Genomic DNA, 13288 nt, shown 5'->3' with positions numbered 1-13288 from the left:
AGATATAATTTACACTTTGATTATACGGAAAAAAGGATTTTTGTTGATAAATAAAACTATCTTTTTCTTAGAATGCACTAAACAAAATCAAGGGCCAGGTCTTTGGCTGATATATATTAAGTTTATTAAAAATTTTTAAGACAAATTAATCAATTTAGATTAGTTTCTTCTAAATAAGAGAGATTTTTCACCACTATTGCCTAAATCACTACCCATCTTCACTTTTTTACTTTTACTGAACTTATAGAAACTATTCACACTAGAAACCAGAAGAATAAACTATTGAAAGAAGGGTTCTTTTTTCAATTTTATCATCAAAGGTTTGGCTAGATTATGGAAAAAACCTACCTGAAATCTCAAGATTTCACATTGATTTCTTTCAGACAGATTTTCAAGAAATACCTCAATATCTGAGTGCCTATCTGTTTATCTCAAACTGTAAATATTTTGAGCTTCTTCCATTATTTATTTTGATTTTGAAATAGGAAAGATAACCATTACAGATTTATCCCCAGAAATCTAGTAAGTGACAAAGCCTGATAACATTTAGCCTCAAGATATTATAAACAATATCATTAAAAGATCTCTGTGTATATATGTACACATATACATATATGTGTAGAATTGTGGATTTGAATGTATATGTATATAGGACTTCTACAGATATATGAGATCAGCAAAGTGAATCTGTCGTTAAATAAACAAATGGAAAGACTGTGTGGAATTGCAGAGATTCATTCTGAGCCTAATACTGGGTGATCACATTCACTGCCAGAAACCTTTGTGTATTTTTCCTTTCTGTTGATTTTCTTTTATTCTTTATTCTCCAGGCCTACATAAGCTGTTGAAATGCCTCACAGCTTTATACTGCAGAAAATATTTCATGTAACAGAGCCCCTCCTACCTAACCAAACTCAGCACAGGAATAAACCCAACCTGGCAAAGACAGGAGGGAGAGTGCCATGCTGGGGCACAGCTCCTGCCAGACAAGGGTGGCTGGATCAGTTTGAAATGGAAATTAGCAAAAAGGTCACAGAAGGTATTTCAGATCCTAGAAGGCAGCCCCATTTCAGAAGGAGATTTGGGTACCATTAGGAGGAGGGAAGGCTGCATTCACACCATTGAACGAAAGGCATTTAATTTAAATGTGTAAGTTAGAATGAGCCTCCTTGGGCTCCCTGAACAATCAATTCAGGTGGACAGGCATGTCCAGAGGGTGATTCAGAGCAAAGCCTAATTTAACTGTGCTCAATCACTCTCTGGCAGGGCCCCTCTCTCTCCCCTGACACATTAAAAGCCTTGTCTCTTAAGGAAGGCATTCATCTTCCCTGCTGCAAGCGGTATTGCTGCCCCTCAGCCCTTCTGAGGTACAGTAATAAAGCCCACAGATTAAAGGACTGGATGGATTTGGTGGAACAAGGCCTTTATGGTACACTTTCAGGCAGGGCAGTAGCTGTGATAGTCTAAAGACAGGCAAGACAAAGCCTGTAGACAGGTAACAGCTCAACAGCCAAACTTCTGGGCACACAAGAACATCTGCAGATCACCCATTTCAAAAGGAGAGTGGCTGAATTTCAGCTGGCTTTGGAGACAAGAGAGGCATCTGTAAGCATTTGATAACATTATTTTCACACAGAGATTGCCAAATACTGTGTGGTGAGGAACACAAAGTCCTTGGAAAACACCATCTCCATAAGTGAGATGCCAGAAAACAGGTGGTGTCAAGGGGTAGATGTGCATCATGGTGCCCAAAAACCCAAATAAAGTGTCTCAGCTACCCAACTGAAGGGCAAAGGCTGACACAGATAACAAGAAGATTGGAATATAGTTCAGTAATTAGGGTCCAGAGCACAAAACATAAAAAATGTAGTGTAAGATTAAGGACAACTCTGCCCTTGCTTTTTTTTTTTTCCATATGGCCAGAGAATGATAGTGTGTATATTCTTCTTCCTTGAGGATTCTTCTCAAAATGCATCTCTGAACCATCTTCTCTTGGAGAGAGGTGGAATGTGTCAAACCACAGATTTTCCTTGTGAGGCCAGGCCAAGCTGAATATTGCTTCAAAATGAGCAAATAGGTCAGTTTTAAACAGTGTTTGAGGAACAGTGTATAGTTTCATCTGCATTACACATAAAACAAGGGCTAAAATTTCAATAAGGTGTGGGCATGGACTTAGTGTAAAATAATCAAATGCTTTTTTTTTTTTTTTTGTCTTAAAAGGAAAGGCATGGAGTAAGGCAACTTCAGATTCTCAGAATAAAACTTGAACTTACACTGAGGGGGTCTTGGCTTATATTGTTAATATTCAGAGACAGAATATGATCTTTACTCCCCACATAGATCCGATCCTGATCTTCATCCATCAATAATATCCTGTAATCCAGGGGGCTGTGGGATATCCTGTGATACTCAGAGGTCTTAGTTTCTTGCAGCTCTGAAATAGTAAAAACAGTAGCATAGTAAAGCAGATCACTCATGTTTCTTGCTTCTCAGCTGCAATTCTTTCTAAATAAAGACATCTTTAGGCACAAATGTGGTCAGAGAGGGAAGAAAAAGCCTCATTGAACACTAGATAATAATACAATGGCTGAGGTAAAACAAAGTTTCTTTTCCCAGTTTGAATACAATTATTTTGTACATTAAGTAGATAGGCATAGCTCATAAAAATCAGGCAGTGCTGTTATTCATTCATCTAATTAATTCCTATTTTAATGGATATTATTATTTACAGCTTTGGCTTTTAAGGAACATAATTTATTAAATTAATCAATGTGTTCAATACATTCTGAAGTTTATGACTGCAGAAAACCCAGGAGATCAATGAGAACTACATAAGAACATTTTAGTTCTTTTTCCTAACAGGAGGCTTCACTAAGAAAAGGTTTTTTATCATTTTCAAGGTCAAATTTCACTTTGTTCTTCATCATCATGTGTGGCTTACTTAAAAGAAAAAAATATTCAGTCAAGCCTAAATGTGTCTGTTCATTCAGTTGTTTGTTTACAGGTTTGGACCAAACTAACAGAACTGTAGAAGGAGCTCAATTTTTCTACATAAAACTTTTTTCAATAAAGTGAAGTGAAAACATCCTTTGATCTCAGCAGTGCAGGATCAGGCCTGTTACAGGAATAGCATAAGCAACTGCAATATAAGTATCACTTGCTGCCTTCAAGAAAGCTCAGCCTTCCCATCTTTGCTTGGCCAATATATTTTGGCCTCCAGTCAGATTGTTTTACTTTTCAGTAATTACAGAAGGGAGATTTCTCAAGAGCTGAGAGTGGAAAAAGAAAACCTTAATAATCAATTTGTTAAAATATTTAACATATAATTATGCTTTCTTTCCTCATGAATATTAGGATTAAACTGTGTTCCCTGTGACTCTAAAAGGGTGGCAAATAGACAGTACTTACAAAAATTAGCTCTGCTATAATGTATATTCATAAATGTAAGATCTGAGCCCACAGTTCTCAGCTGCAAACTTCATCTGGGACAATATGGCTTGTCACTGTTGCTAAAGGATTTTTAAAAGCAAAGTTTTTTGCTTACTCATTCCCTATGGAAAACAGTAAATGTCTTATACAAAATTAGTTGTCTGAAGCTATTGATATTTTATAAAACAAAACTCTCAAAACAGAAAAATTTCTGTATATGTGCTCTATTAAAAAAAGAACCAAAAGAAGCGTGCCTAAAGTATGCACCTTCTGCAAAACATATATTTAGCTGAAAGCAATTTTTTTAAATTATGTGGAGAGCCATTTTTAATAGGAGGCAAAAGTTGAAGTCCTAGGATTTATGCCTGTCTAGTAGAGATCTAGTGATTGAAAGAACTTATCAGAATATAATTTGCACTGATAAATATGATACATAAGCTCTACCATCCCTGGATTTCCACCCTAGCAGGTCTTCTTTCAGCAAGCCTAGGATGGTCTGTCAAGCTTTTAATTTAGGATCCCCGGTGGGAGAGTGCAAGAAATAATATGCTTTCCTCCTCTTTCCTGCTGGCATAAGGATTCAGTCTCAGAAGGCTGTTTATGGGGAAGTTGAGAGCAAAAGCAGAGATTTGGTGTCTGTGCTTCAGAAACAAGCAGGGAGTAAAGAACAGCAATCCATTCACACACAGCACCACAGAGAAGGGCACAAACACAGCTTTCCAGGAAGACAGGCTCCATGTCCCCAGGGAACCTCTGCTGCCCAAACTGGCATGGATTTCACGTAGCCTTAGTGATGTGGAAGTCAGCAATAGAATGCTGTTTTATTTTACGTTCTCCTGGGGTGTGGGGTGCACAAATCACACGCCTTGTGTACATCTAGCAGCAAGCTCAAGTTAGCCTCTGATTATGGAGGCTGTAAAACTCTCTTAAGCCTCATTAAACCTTGAGTTTGTGCCAAGAAATATGCCAACCTATGCCAAATGTGAGACTGCAATGTAAAATCTCACTTTCTAGGAACTGGAATGAAACCAATTTTCTTTTTTTTTCTTTTTTTTAAAATTTTTAATAGAATTAAGTATTTAAGTGGAACAATGTTTTTGCTTTATAGCATCAGATGGAAATGGTCCCCATTTGCCCACAGGTCATGTTTAAACAGGTGAAAAAGTAATTTGGACATATAGACCGAATGCATAATGTTGCTACCATTGAATGGAATGGTTATGTATTTTAAGAATGTGAGTGGTATTTGCAGTTACCAAAAATCATTAAAAAACCCCAAAACAAAAATAATTCAACCAGAAGAAAAGGTCTGCGTTATTTTAGTTTAAATATTTTCCTTTCTACTTTGTATTTACAAATCTCTCTGTTTTGTAACATTTTAGCAGAAAGGACTGGGAAAGATTTAGTTAAATTATATCAGATTTCATAAGAACCACACTATTTTAGTTATTGTTTTCTTGACTTTATTTTTAATTTTTTCAGTGTAAAGACATGGAAGAAAGAAATAAATGCATGATTTTTTAAGTTTACACAGTACTTGTCGAAATAGTCTGCTATAATACTGCAAGTCTGAGAACACCAGTGACTACTTTTTCAATTTCATGTACAGAAAGAGAATAAGTAAAACCAGGATATTTCTTTTCAAAACCTCAGAATGAATCACCTTTGCACTGTCAATATTCCTTTTCTTTGAAGATGTATGTATTGATTTCTTCTGTTTAAGGGGCTGAGATAAGGGAGCTACTGAAGCACTTTGCCACTCCTCGTGCAGTGTTCAAACCAAAACCCATCCCTCAGCCATTCTCAAGCAATCCCATTATGAATGGGGACACAGCCATCTCACCAAAGTCACAAGTACCCCCATGTGCTACTAGTCAGTCCCTGGTGTCCCTTAACCACACAGGGCCCAAAAAGGCTCAGATGGACCTCTGACCTTTCCTTTATCTCTTGTTCAGGAAAGTTTTTACTCTTTTCTTTAATGCTGTTACAATGAAATCTGGCTTTTTGTATAGGAGGTAATAACTTCATAAGAACCAGAAATCAGAGACGTCCACATTTGCTTGCTTCTGAATCAATATGAAAGGAGTTTAATTGTATTTTTATTAAAAAAAAAAGACCAAGTGAAAGGGGAGAAAATATATTTACAAGTGCTCATAAAATCACATGCTAACTAATTAACAAGATCATTTGAACAAGAGAGAAGAATGGAGTTCAGATAGTACAGGCTGAAACAGAACGCTCTTTTTGCCCAAAGCTAAAATGCATAATCTAGAAGGAAATTTAATTGCTGCATTTGGAATGAGAGTAAATAACAAGGAAATGTCAATGATATCTAAATATGATCTGGTTTGAATATACACCCTGAATACTTGTGGGTGTATTTGCTACGTGAGTTGAGAGTGAAATTTAAACACAACTGGACTGAGATAGTGAAGTCTTTTTTAAAGGAAAATCAGAGTACCAAGGTGAAGTCTTTGGAGAATCAGGCCCAGAGGTAGCTCTAGTTTGTCTGAAGAACAATTTGTCACCTTGAGCAGCTCAACATATACATTAGGAGCAGTAAAACACTCAATAGCTCTTTGTGAAGGGGACCATGTGTTGATAGGAAAAGACATACCAGTTAACAGTTGACCTTACGCAGAGCATTCACATATGTCAGTAGATGGGTCTTTTTTCTTTTTCTTTTTTTTAACAATTTGTAAGATAGAAAAAGCTCCTGAAATCCTGGTAACTCACAGACTTTAAAAAAATCGCAATCGAGTATTGACTGCTTTGTAAAAAGTTGTACCAAAAGGGAAATAATTCATGACAGAGTGCTGTTTTATTAAAATTACCGAAATCCGTAACAGAATTTTTCATCTTTTATTTAGTACTTTGCAGCAAAAAGGAGGGGCAGATCCTCTGAGGTGTGGGCAGCTGCCAGTTTTGTGCAGAAGGAATGTGCTTTCTAAGCAAAAGCAAACACACGAGAAGAGAAAGCCACTTACTTGTGTGTGGCAAAATGTATTAACCTGGCTTTGTGGCACACTTACCAACCCAAGACACCCCACGACCTTCCATGCCTCTTTACTGAAGCTTCAAATTATGAAGAAGAGATATGATTTCATTTTCACAGATATTGTCATGTGAAATCATACCACATTCCACAACAGAAAACCCACTCCAAAACAAAGAGGAAAAATGTGTCAATGTTTTCCAAACTGCAGTTACACAGCTATCCTAAGTCTTGCCAAAGATTCCAGTACTGAGATTCCTTCATTGAGCGTTATGCAAGACCACCCACATCCTCCAACCATCTAGCCTCACTAAGCTGTAGACACTTCTGGGCATAATAACTTCAGGTTATTTCTCCATTTACCTCACTGTAAACCTTGAATAACTCCTCTGAAGTCTGTATAGGCATTTCAATATAAACACTGAAAAGTAGACTTCCTTTTTTAGCACGTAAAGTGAAGATATAATTTTATATAAATGCAATTAGCACACTTTATTTCAGAAGATGCTACAAATACTGCCATTCTACAGAACTTTCCAGAAGATATCCTATTATTCAAATATTAACTTGTTCTTTTCTGTTCATTATTATCCTGTCCCGGCCTTGTTCTCAGTTTTGGTCCCAAAACAAAAGGGATAACTTTGGCAAGCATGGAGAGCCATAAAGACAGGCCAACTGGGTTTAAGATTACTGCAGCTGAGTTATCCATGTCAGATGGGAGCCAGTCTCCTCCAAGCATTGTGTGTAACAAGCTTGTGTACAACAGCTCTGCAGCATGAAAGCCGCTCTCCAAGAGCTGCATACTTCAAAGTCTGCACAGTTACACAGAATTTACCCTTTGGTTGCTTTCCAAAACCCATGGAGAGAGAGGGCCCTTGCCATACAGCCCAAAGGCTGCAGAAGCTCAGCCTGGGTGCACACAATGGCTCTGCCACTGGCACCAGGGATGTTTTTGTTTTCCAGATGCAGGAGTGAGAAGCTTTTGGTTGCCAAGTATGACATTATTTTTGAGACAGAGTGAGGAAAAAAAAGCCGCACCCCTGGAGAAGTCAGACAGATTCCACATAGTTTTACTTCTTCTGGGAGAAGTATATCTCTTCATTGTAAACTCTTGTGTTTTCTCCTCTTTTTTTTTCTAGTGAGCCACTAATCACACCACTGTAAGAAAGGCTGCACTTCTTCCTGTGATGCTCAGGCACACAGAGAAATGTTCCAAGCAGCAATCAGACTAACTGGACAGCTAAACCCCTGACTGTATGCAGACACTGAAAATCTCTAAAACAAATTTACAGAGAGATAGGAAAAAATGGAAGAAAGTAAATTATTGTAATTGTCTGCCTCCCAAAAAATAATTAAGATTGAAGCTTGTGATAGTCTCCAAGTCAGAACTGGGCAACAACATGAGATCTGGGAACTGTTTTTCCCAATCATATATCTTCATCTCATTTACCACTAATTGGTTGGCCACTGAGAGAACAAGGTCTGAGTTGACTTCTCTTTAGTTTTGCATTTCATTCAGGCTATTTCTTTTGTGACAAAAGCAAATCTTTTAAGGCTTAACTTTAAGTACTTGACTATTTACTCCCTACAAACAGACAGGTCAGATGATGTCAGCTGAGACATTTTTGAATACTGGGAAGGGAAAGAGAGGAATAGGGAGAGTGTAAGTAAGGTTGGATCAAAGGTAGGTTGTTTTATTGCTAGAATTGTCTTTGCAAATTTATCTTTCTGGTCAATCTAAGTGAGTACTTTGCAGATGTACCCAGATAGTCTGAAGAAAGTGAAGACAGAATTTGGCTTTTGCAAACCTGGCAGCTACTGGGGAGATACATCCTCACTGGCATACCAACAATCGTAAAAACAAATTGTAGTGAAGATCTACCAAATGTTTCAGAATAATCAACACCTGAAATAACAAAAGTATGATAGCAGTCTCCCAACTTCTTTTCAGACTGAAAAAGGCCTTAGCATCAGCTCACATGCAGTCTTTTTCTCTCTGAGCATATTTTCACTAAGCTGCCAAATTAGTTATTACCAGAGCTAATAAAAACTCATTGAGAAAACACAGCTCATCCACTGAAAAATTTCATTATGGTTTCTCTAATAATGTAAGAACCCACTTCACTCTGGCAAGGCAGAGGAACACTTTCCATTATATTCCTTTCTCTCCCTCAAAGAGCAACCTCCCCAGAGATTCAGCAAATCTCTCTATGTCTACAATTGACATTATTGCCCTTGCTGCAATAATCCTTGCCTTTATTGATGTTACCAACTGCACTGCAACTTTAGCCATGCTACTTTATCCACAGAACTCCTTAAAACATATTTTTCCTATCTTCACTACTCACTTCTCACCACTACTCTGTACAAAATAGGGCAATTTAGTATATGCAGGCTTGGTTACAGTTTCATTATTATTATTATTATTATTATTATCAATTTAATCAAATTAGGATTAGCTATCAGGCAAACATCAGGCATAAAGAGATCAAGCTAAATCCCACTGCTTAGATTTCATTCATTCTTGATTAAAATAATGTAAAATTTACCCAGTTATGAGCTGAAGAAACTTTGGAAGGTGGTATTTCTCATTCAAAAGAATTACAGTAATAAATTTGTTTCAGTTGACTGCTGAACTAAAGGGTAGTGTTTTTATATACAAAAAAATTTGATTTAGTGGGATACTCATAAAAACAGCCAAGTTGCCTATAGCAAAGCCAAGCAAAGAAGTATGTGGTGTGGTGGGTATCACACACAAATAGGTAAACCACTGCTCCTTTTTTGGTGTGCTTTCTTGTTTCCTCAGTATCAGTATGTCAATGGAATGCATATACCTGGTGTCTTCATATTCTTGTCTATATATCAGATAATCATCTCTGTATACCAAGTCAAGATAGTTAGCAAGCTCTGCTTTACATCTGGGAAGGATAAAAGAAACACTTATTCTCACTCGACTATGTGAGAAAACAAAGCAGCTGGAGGTCAACAAATGGCATCCCCTGCTCAGTGAACCTTCTATGAACCCCTAGTTCAACACGATGCCAGAAGGGTCATTATATGGGAGATAACAAATTTCACCAAAAGCCACAGCCATGCTCGATTCCACAGTCATGTCACAACTGCATTTATCCAAATTTTTATTCCTATTTACAGAAATTTTAGAATAATAGAATACTTTCCCACAATACTGCTAATTCCTTTTCCTCTATTTATTTGTTGTTCTCTATGCTTTAGTAGAGTACCCAGTGTACTGCCCCTTGTAGCCTAATCTGAGCTCTTGTATTTAATTTTATTTTACAGCTGCAAGGCCACCCAAACTTTTCCATTGAAAGGAAGCAAGCTGCTTTCTGGACGTGGGTATTTAGGATGCTTTCTGAAGCCAAGGAAAGTTTGGTTTGGGAGAAAAGCAAAGGTCAAGCCTATCTTTAAATGTTTGAGCAGTTGGTTCTTTTTTTTCTCTTGAAATAGATTTTTCTGGTATATTAAATGCATTCAATCCCATTGGAGAAACAACCATGTGATTTCATCAGATTGCACCTTAAGTGTTTTTGGGGTTTTTTTTCCAAATGACTGTTATGACCCCATTGAATATAGGGTTTGACCACATCCCCCAGAGGATTTCAGTGGTTGGACACAACTGGAAGTTATTAATTTCATCATCACATTTTTCTGCCCATGTTGCTGAATATCTTGGCCTGTTATGACTTTCATATTAAATACAGTATTAATTAGGACATGGGCTGAGTTTTGTTTAAATGTCAACTTTAAATAAAAATGAAATATTTCCAAGCATGTGTGCAACGAAAATTATTTTACTTAAACTAAGTTTTTTTTCCTGTATGGATTTGGCTCTGCCACTGCTAGGTGTCATTTATGGGATGTGTGGGATGTGGCTGTCCCTACTGCTGGCTCCTGGGAGCAGGAGTGCTCCAAGCCTGCAGGCAGCCATGCTCACTGGGCAGCACAATTGCTGTTTAAACACACAGAACACAAACATTTTTCACTCTTTTTCGCACCATGAAGACTGACACAAAGAGTGAATTTAGGAGCACATTCCAGAGCTGCATGCTACCATCAATCTTCAAGTGATCACCAGCTGGTATTTGGGTGCACAATAAAAGTCATGTTCAATGGGCTGAGCACAGCCTGGTGGATTAGAGTTCTCTCAGCTCTAAATCCTGTTCTGTGGTATTTTGCTTTTTGACTTTAGACATGTCACATAAACTCTCTGACCTACATGTGTAAAGTGAAGGTAGCAGTTTGGTACTTATCTGACCAGGTTGTTTTTTGGATTGCACTTTGTAATGTACAAAAAAGCCTTTGAAATGAAAATGAAATAGCTGGAGGAAGTTATTTCAAATGTAATTCATACGCAAAAGGAGATATTTTTTGTTTGTTTGTTTGTTTGTTTGAAGTCCAGATGCTTCAGACTTAAGAAGCTCGCCAAAACTCTGGTTTGGATTTAAGAGATAATTTTTATACTTTTCTGTTTATATTTAATCTGAATGGAAAGCCATTAAAATAAATAAACCTTCTGCAGTCACTCACTCCATGTTTAAACTAGATTTGCCATATTTATTCATCAAGATGACCATTTAGAACTTGGCCAAAAGTGGGGAAAAAGTATAAGAATTCTCTTGTTTGCATTCACATAGATAGGAAAAAAAGAACAGATAAAACCTACTTGTTTATATTCAACTTTCAGTTATGAAACAGCTCATGATTACAACACTATCTCTTTCAGATAACAGAACTGAGCAATTAATATTTTTGGATGTGCTGAGCAACAGCAAGGAGAAAAAAAGAAGACAAATGTTTGCATCCAGGTAAAAAGGCAGAGAAGCCAAGATGAGTAACATACTTGCTAAAATACTGTGTCAGCCTCCTACAGGTCCAGTATAGAAACTGGAGGTTCAAACAAGGAAGGACTCAATCAGCAAACCTAACCTGAAGGGTATTTAATTCCTGACAGATTAAAATTGGCACACTGCAGGCACAGGACAGGAAGTGGCAACAGGATAGAAATCAACCACAGTCATTCCCTTATCTCTACAGCAAACTACTCACTGTAGCAGAGGATGGTGTAAGTGCCCTCAGCATATAACTCTGTGCTCTTAATCAATAAACAAAAATTGCATTAATTTAAAGACAAAAATCATAGATTGTGTCTCTTCTGTATGCCCTGTACTTCTATTTTGGAAGCACAAGCAAAATAATATGGCTATTCATTTAAAGTGTAATGTGCAAATAGGTGCAATACGTCTAATGCGCAATAGAACAAAGGAGATTTGTTTCATGATAAGAACAGGGGACTAACTATATGTCAGAACTCCTGGGCACTTGCTCTCTGACCTTGAACAAATCTCTCACCCTCCATTTATGTCAGTTTAACCATCTGCTATATGTTTATAACAACACTTACCTGTCTCTCAGAATTACTATCAAGTTCAGTTAATGTATGTTTGTTAAAAAAAAAAAAAAGTTAAAGGCATTTCAATGTTCAAGGTAGTATTCTAATTCAAGTTCCTGCTAACTGCTTAGGCTTATTGCATAATACATTTAAATCACTCTATTTTACAGGTACACATGCTTTAGTGTTTCTCTTTTGTATAAAGCACGGCTGCCTAATGCACAATCCCTTTTAGCTCCATTAAACAGATGTCATGAATTTGATTGCTGTAGAAAGAAAATATCTACAATGTGATTGTGACAAAGCAAATAGAGACAGTTTTGAATAGCTTTTAATCAGAATTTGTTTACTAAAGGCATGCTAACTTCAGTAGATTTGGCTGTGAGGAGGAATGCCAAATAGTGACCTTTTGAACTCACACTGAATGAAAAATATTTTCAACAGGTTTAAGTCCTTTAGCTGGTGTTTATTAAATAGGGCTTTCACTATCATACAAGACATATTTTGACTAGTTCCTTTAAATAGCCTCACCTTCATAGCATTTCACAGTATATTTTCGTATTTATATTTTTACAAACTGTTTACCAGTTATAAAAACTAACATTTATTCTAATAACTTCTAGCTTTGTTAAATGATCTCTCATAGCTGCTCATCTTGCTTTAGCTCTGTTTGCTATTCCATGCTGGGTTACTGGGTAATTTACTGGCACTGAATGTTCCTAGAAGAGGGGGTCTCTTACATCAGATGCATATTTAGTGTAGAATAAATAATTTAAACTTATTTTTATGTATTTTTGATGGCAATCTATTATAACGCCTAAATATTATCACTGAAGACACTACAATCTAGTGATACTGATCTTCCTTTTCCATTTGTGCTATGAAAGTTATCAAATCTACTCTTGCTCTGTGAGTATCATTAGCCTGAGAATTAAAACACTTTACACAACACTGGAATTTATTGTCACTGACCAGTGTCTGTTGACCTGATTTTTCACTGCAACCCTCTGAACATTCAAGTCTCAACATCAACAAAACAAACCAAGAACCACTGGCATAAAATATAGTATTACAGCATTAAGAATCAATTCTGAACTTTCCAAACAACTGTCAGAAATGAAGTCTCCAAATTTATCATATTTTCCAGTTGGCTGTAGGTAAAATTTTAAAAAATGTTAAAATATAATGTCAGGGTGAGAAATGACCTAGAAGTTCAGATGCTTGGACTCTAGTCCTGGTATTATAAACTAACCTAGAGCACAAACAATTATCTTCAAAAATGTCATCCTCAGTTTGGCAACAGGAGTCAGACTCTCCTGGAACAGGAACCCTAAGGCAGAACTGAGGAAAGCACAAATATCCAGCTACTTTTGAGAAGATTTCAGGAAATTACCCTTCTGTCTTTTTTTTACAGCTATCATAGACAATTTGGTGCAGGTTGGTAAGGCCTGACT

At 36.9% G+C, this 13288-nt stretch overlaps 1 protein-coding gene across 3 annotated transcripts in view; it reads right to left on the bottom strand.

Annotated features, from left to right (window-relative positions):
- Positions 1-13288, bottom strand: part of SEMA3C (semaphorin 3C) — a 115565-nt gene that overhangs the window by 49662 nt on the left and 52615 nt on the right. For all 3 annotated transcript variants that reach the window (XM_064421886.1, XM_064421885.1, XM_064421887.1), the window contains one exon: positions 2274-2434. In XM_064421886.1, coding sequence (XP_064277956.1) covers positions 2274-2434 — 161 coding nt within the window. The remainder of the gene's footprint in view (positions 1-2273; positions 2435-13288) is intronic.

Source organism: Passer domesticus, chromosome 5 (genome assembly GCF_036417665.1).
Source record: "Passer domesticus isolate bPasDom1 chromosome 5, bPasDom1.hap1, whole genome shotgun sequence".
In the NCBI taxonomy this organism is placed as follows: domain Eukaryota; kingdom Metazoa; phylum Chordata; class Aves; order Passeriformes; family Passeridae; genus Passer; species Passer domesticus.
Note: the sequence above shows the minus strand (reverse complement) of the source record. Positions and strands in the feature narration are given on the sequence as shown.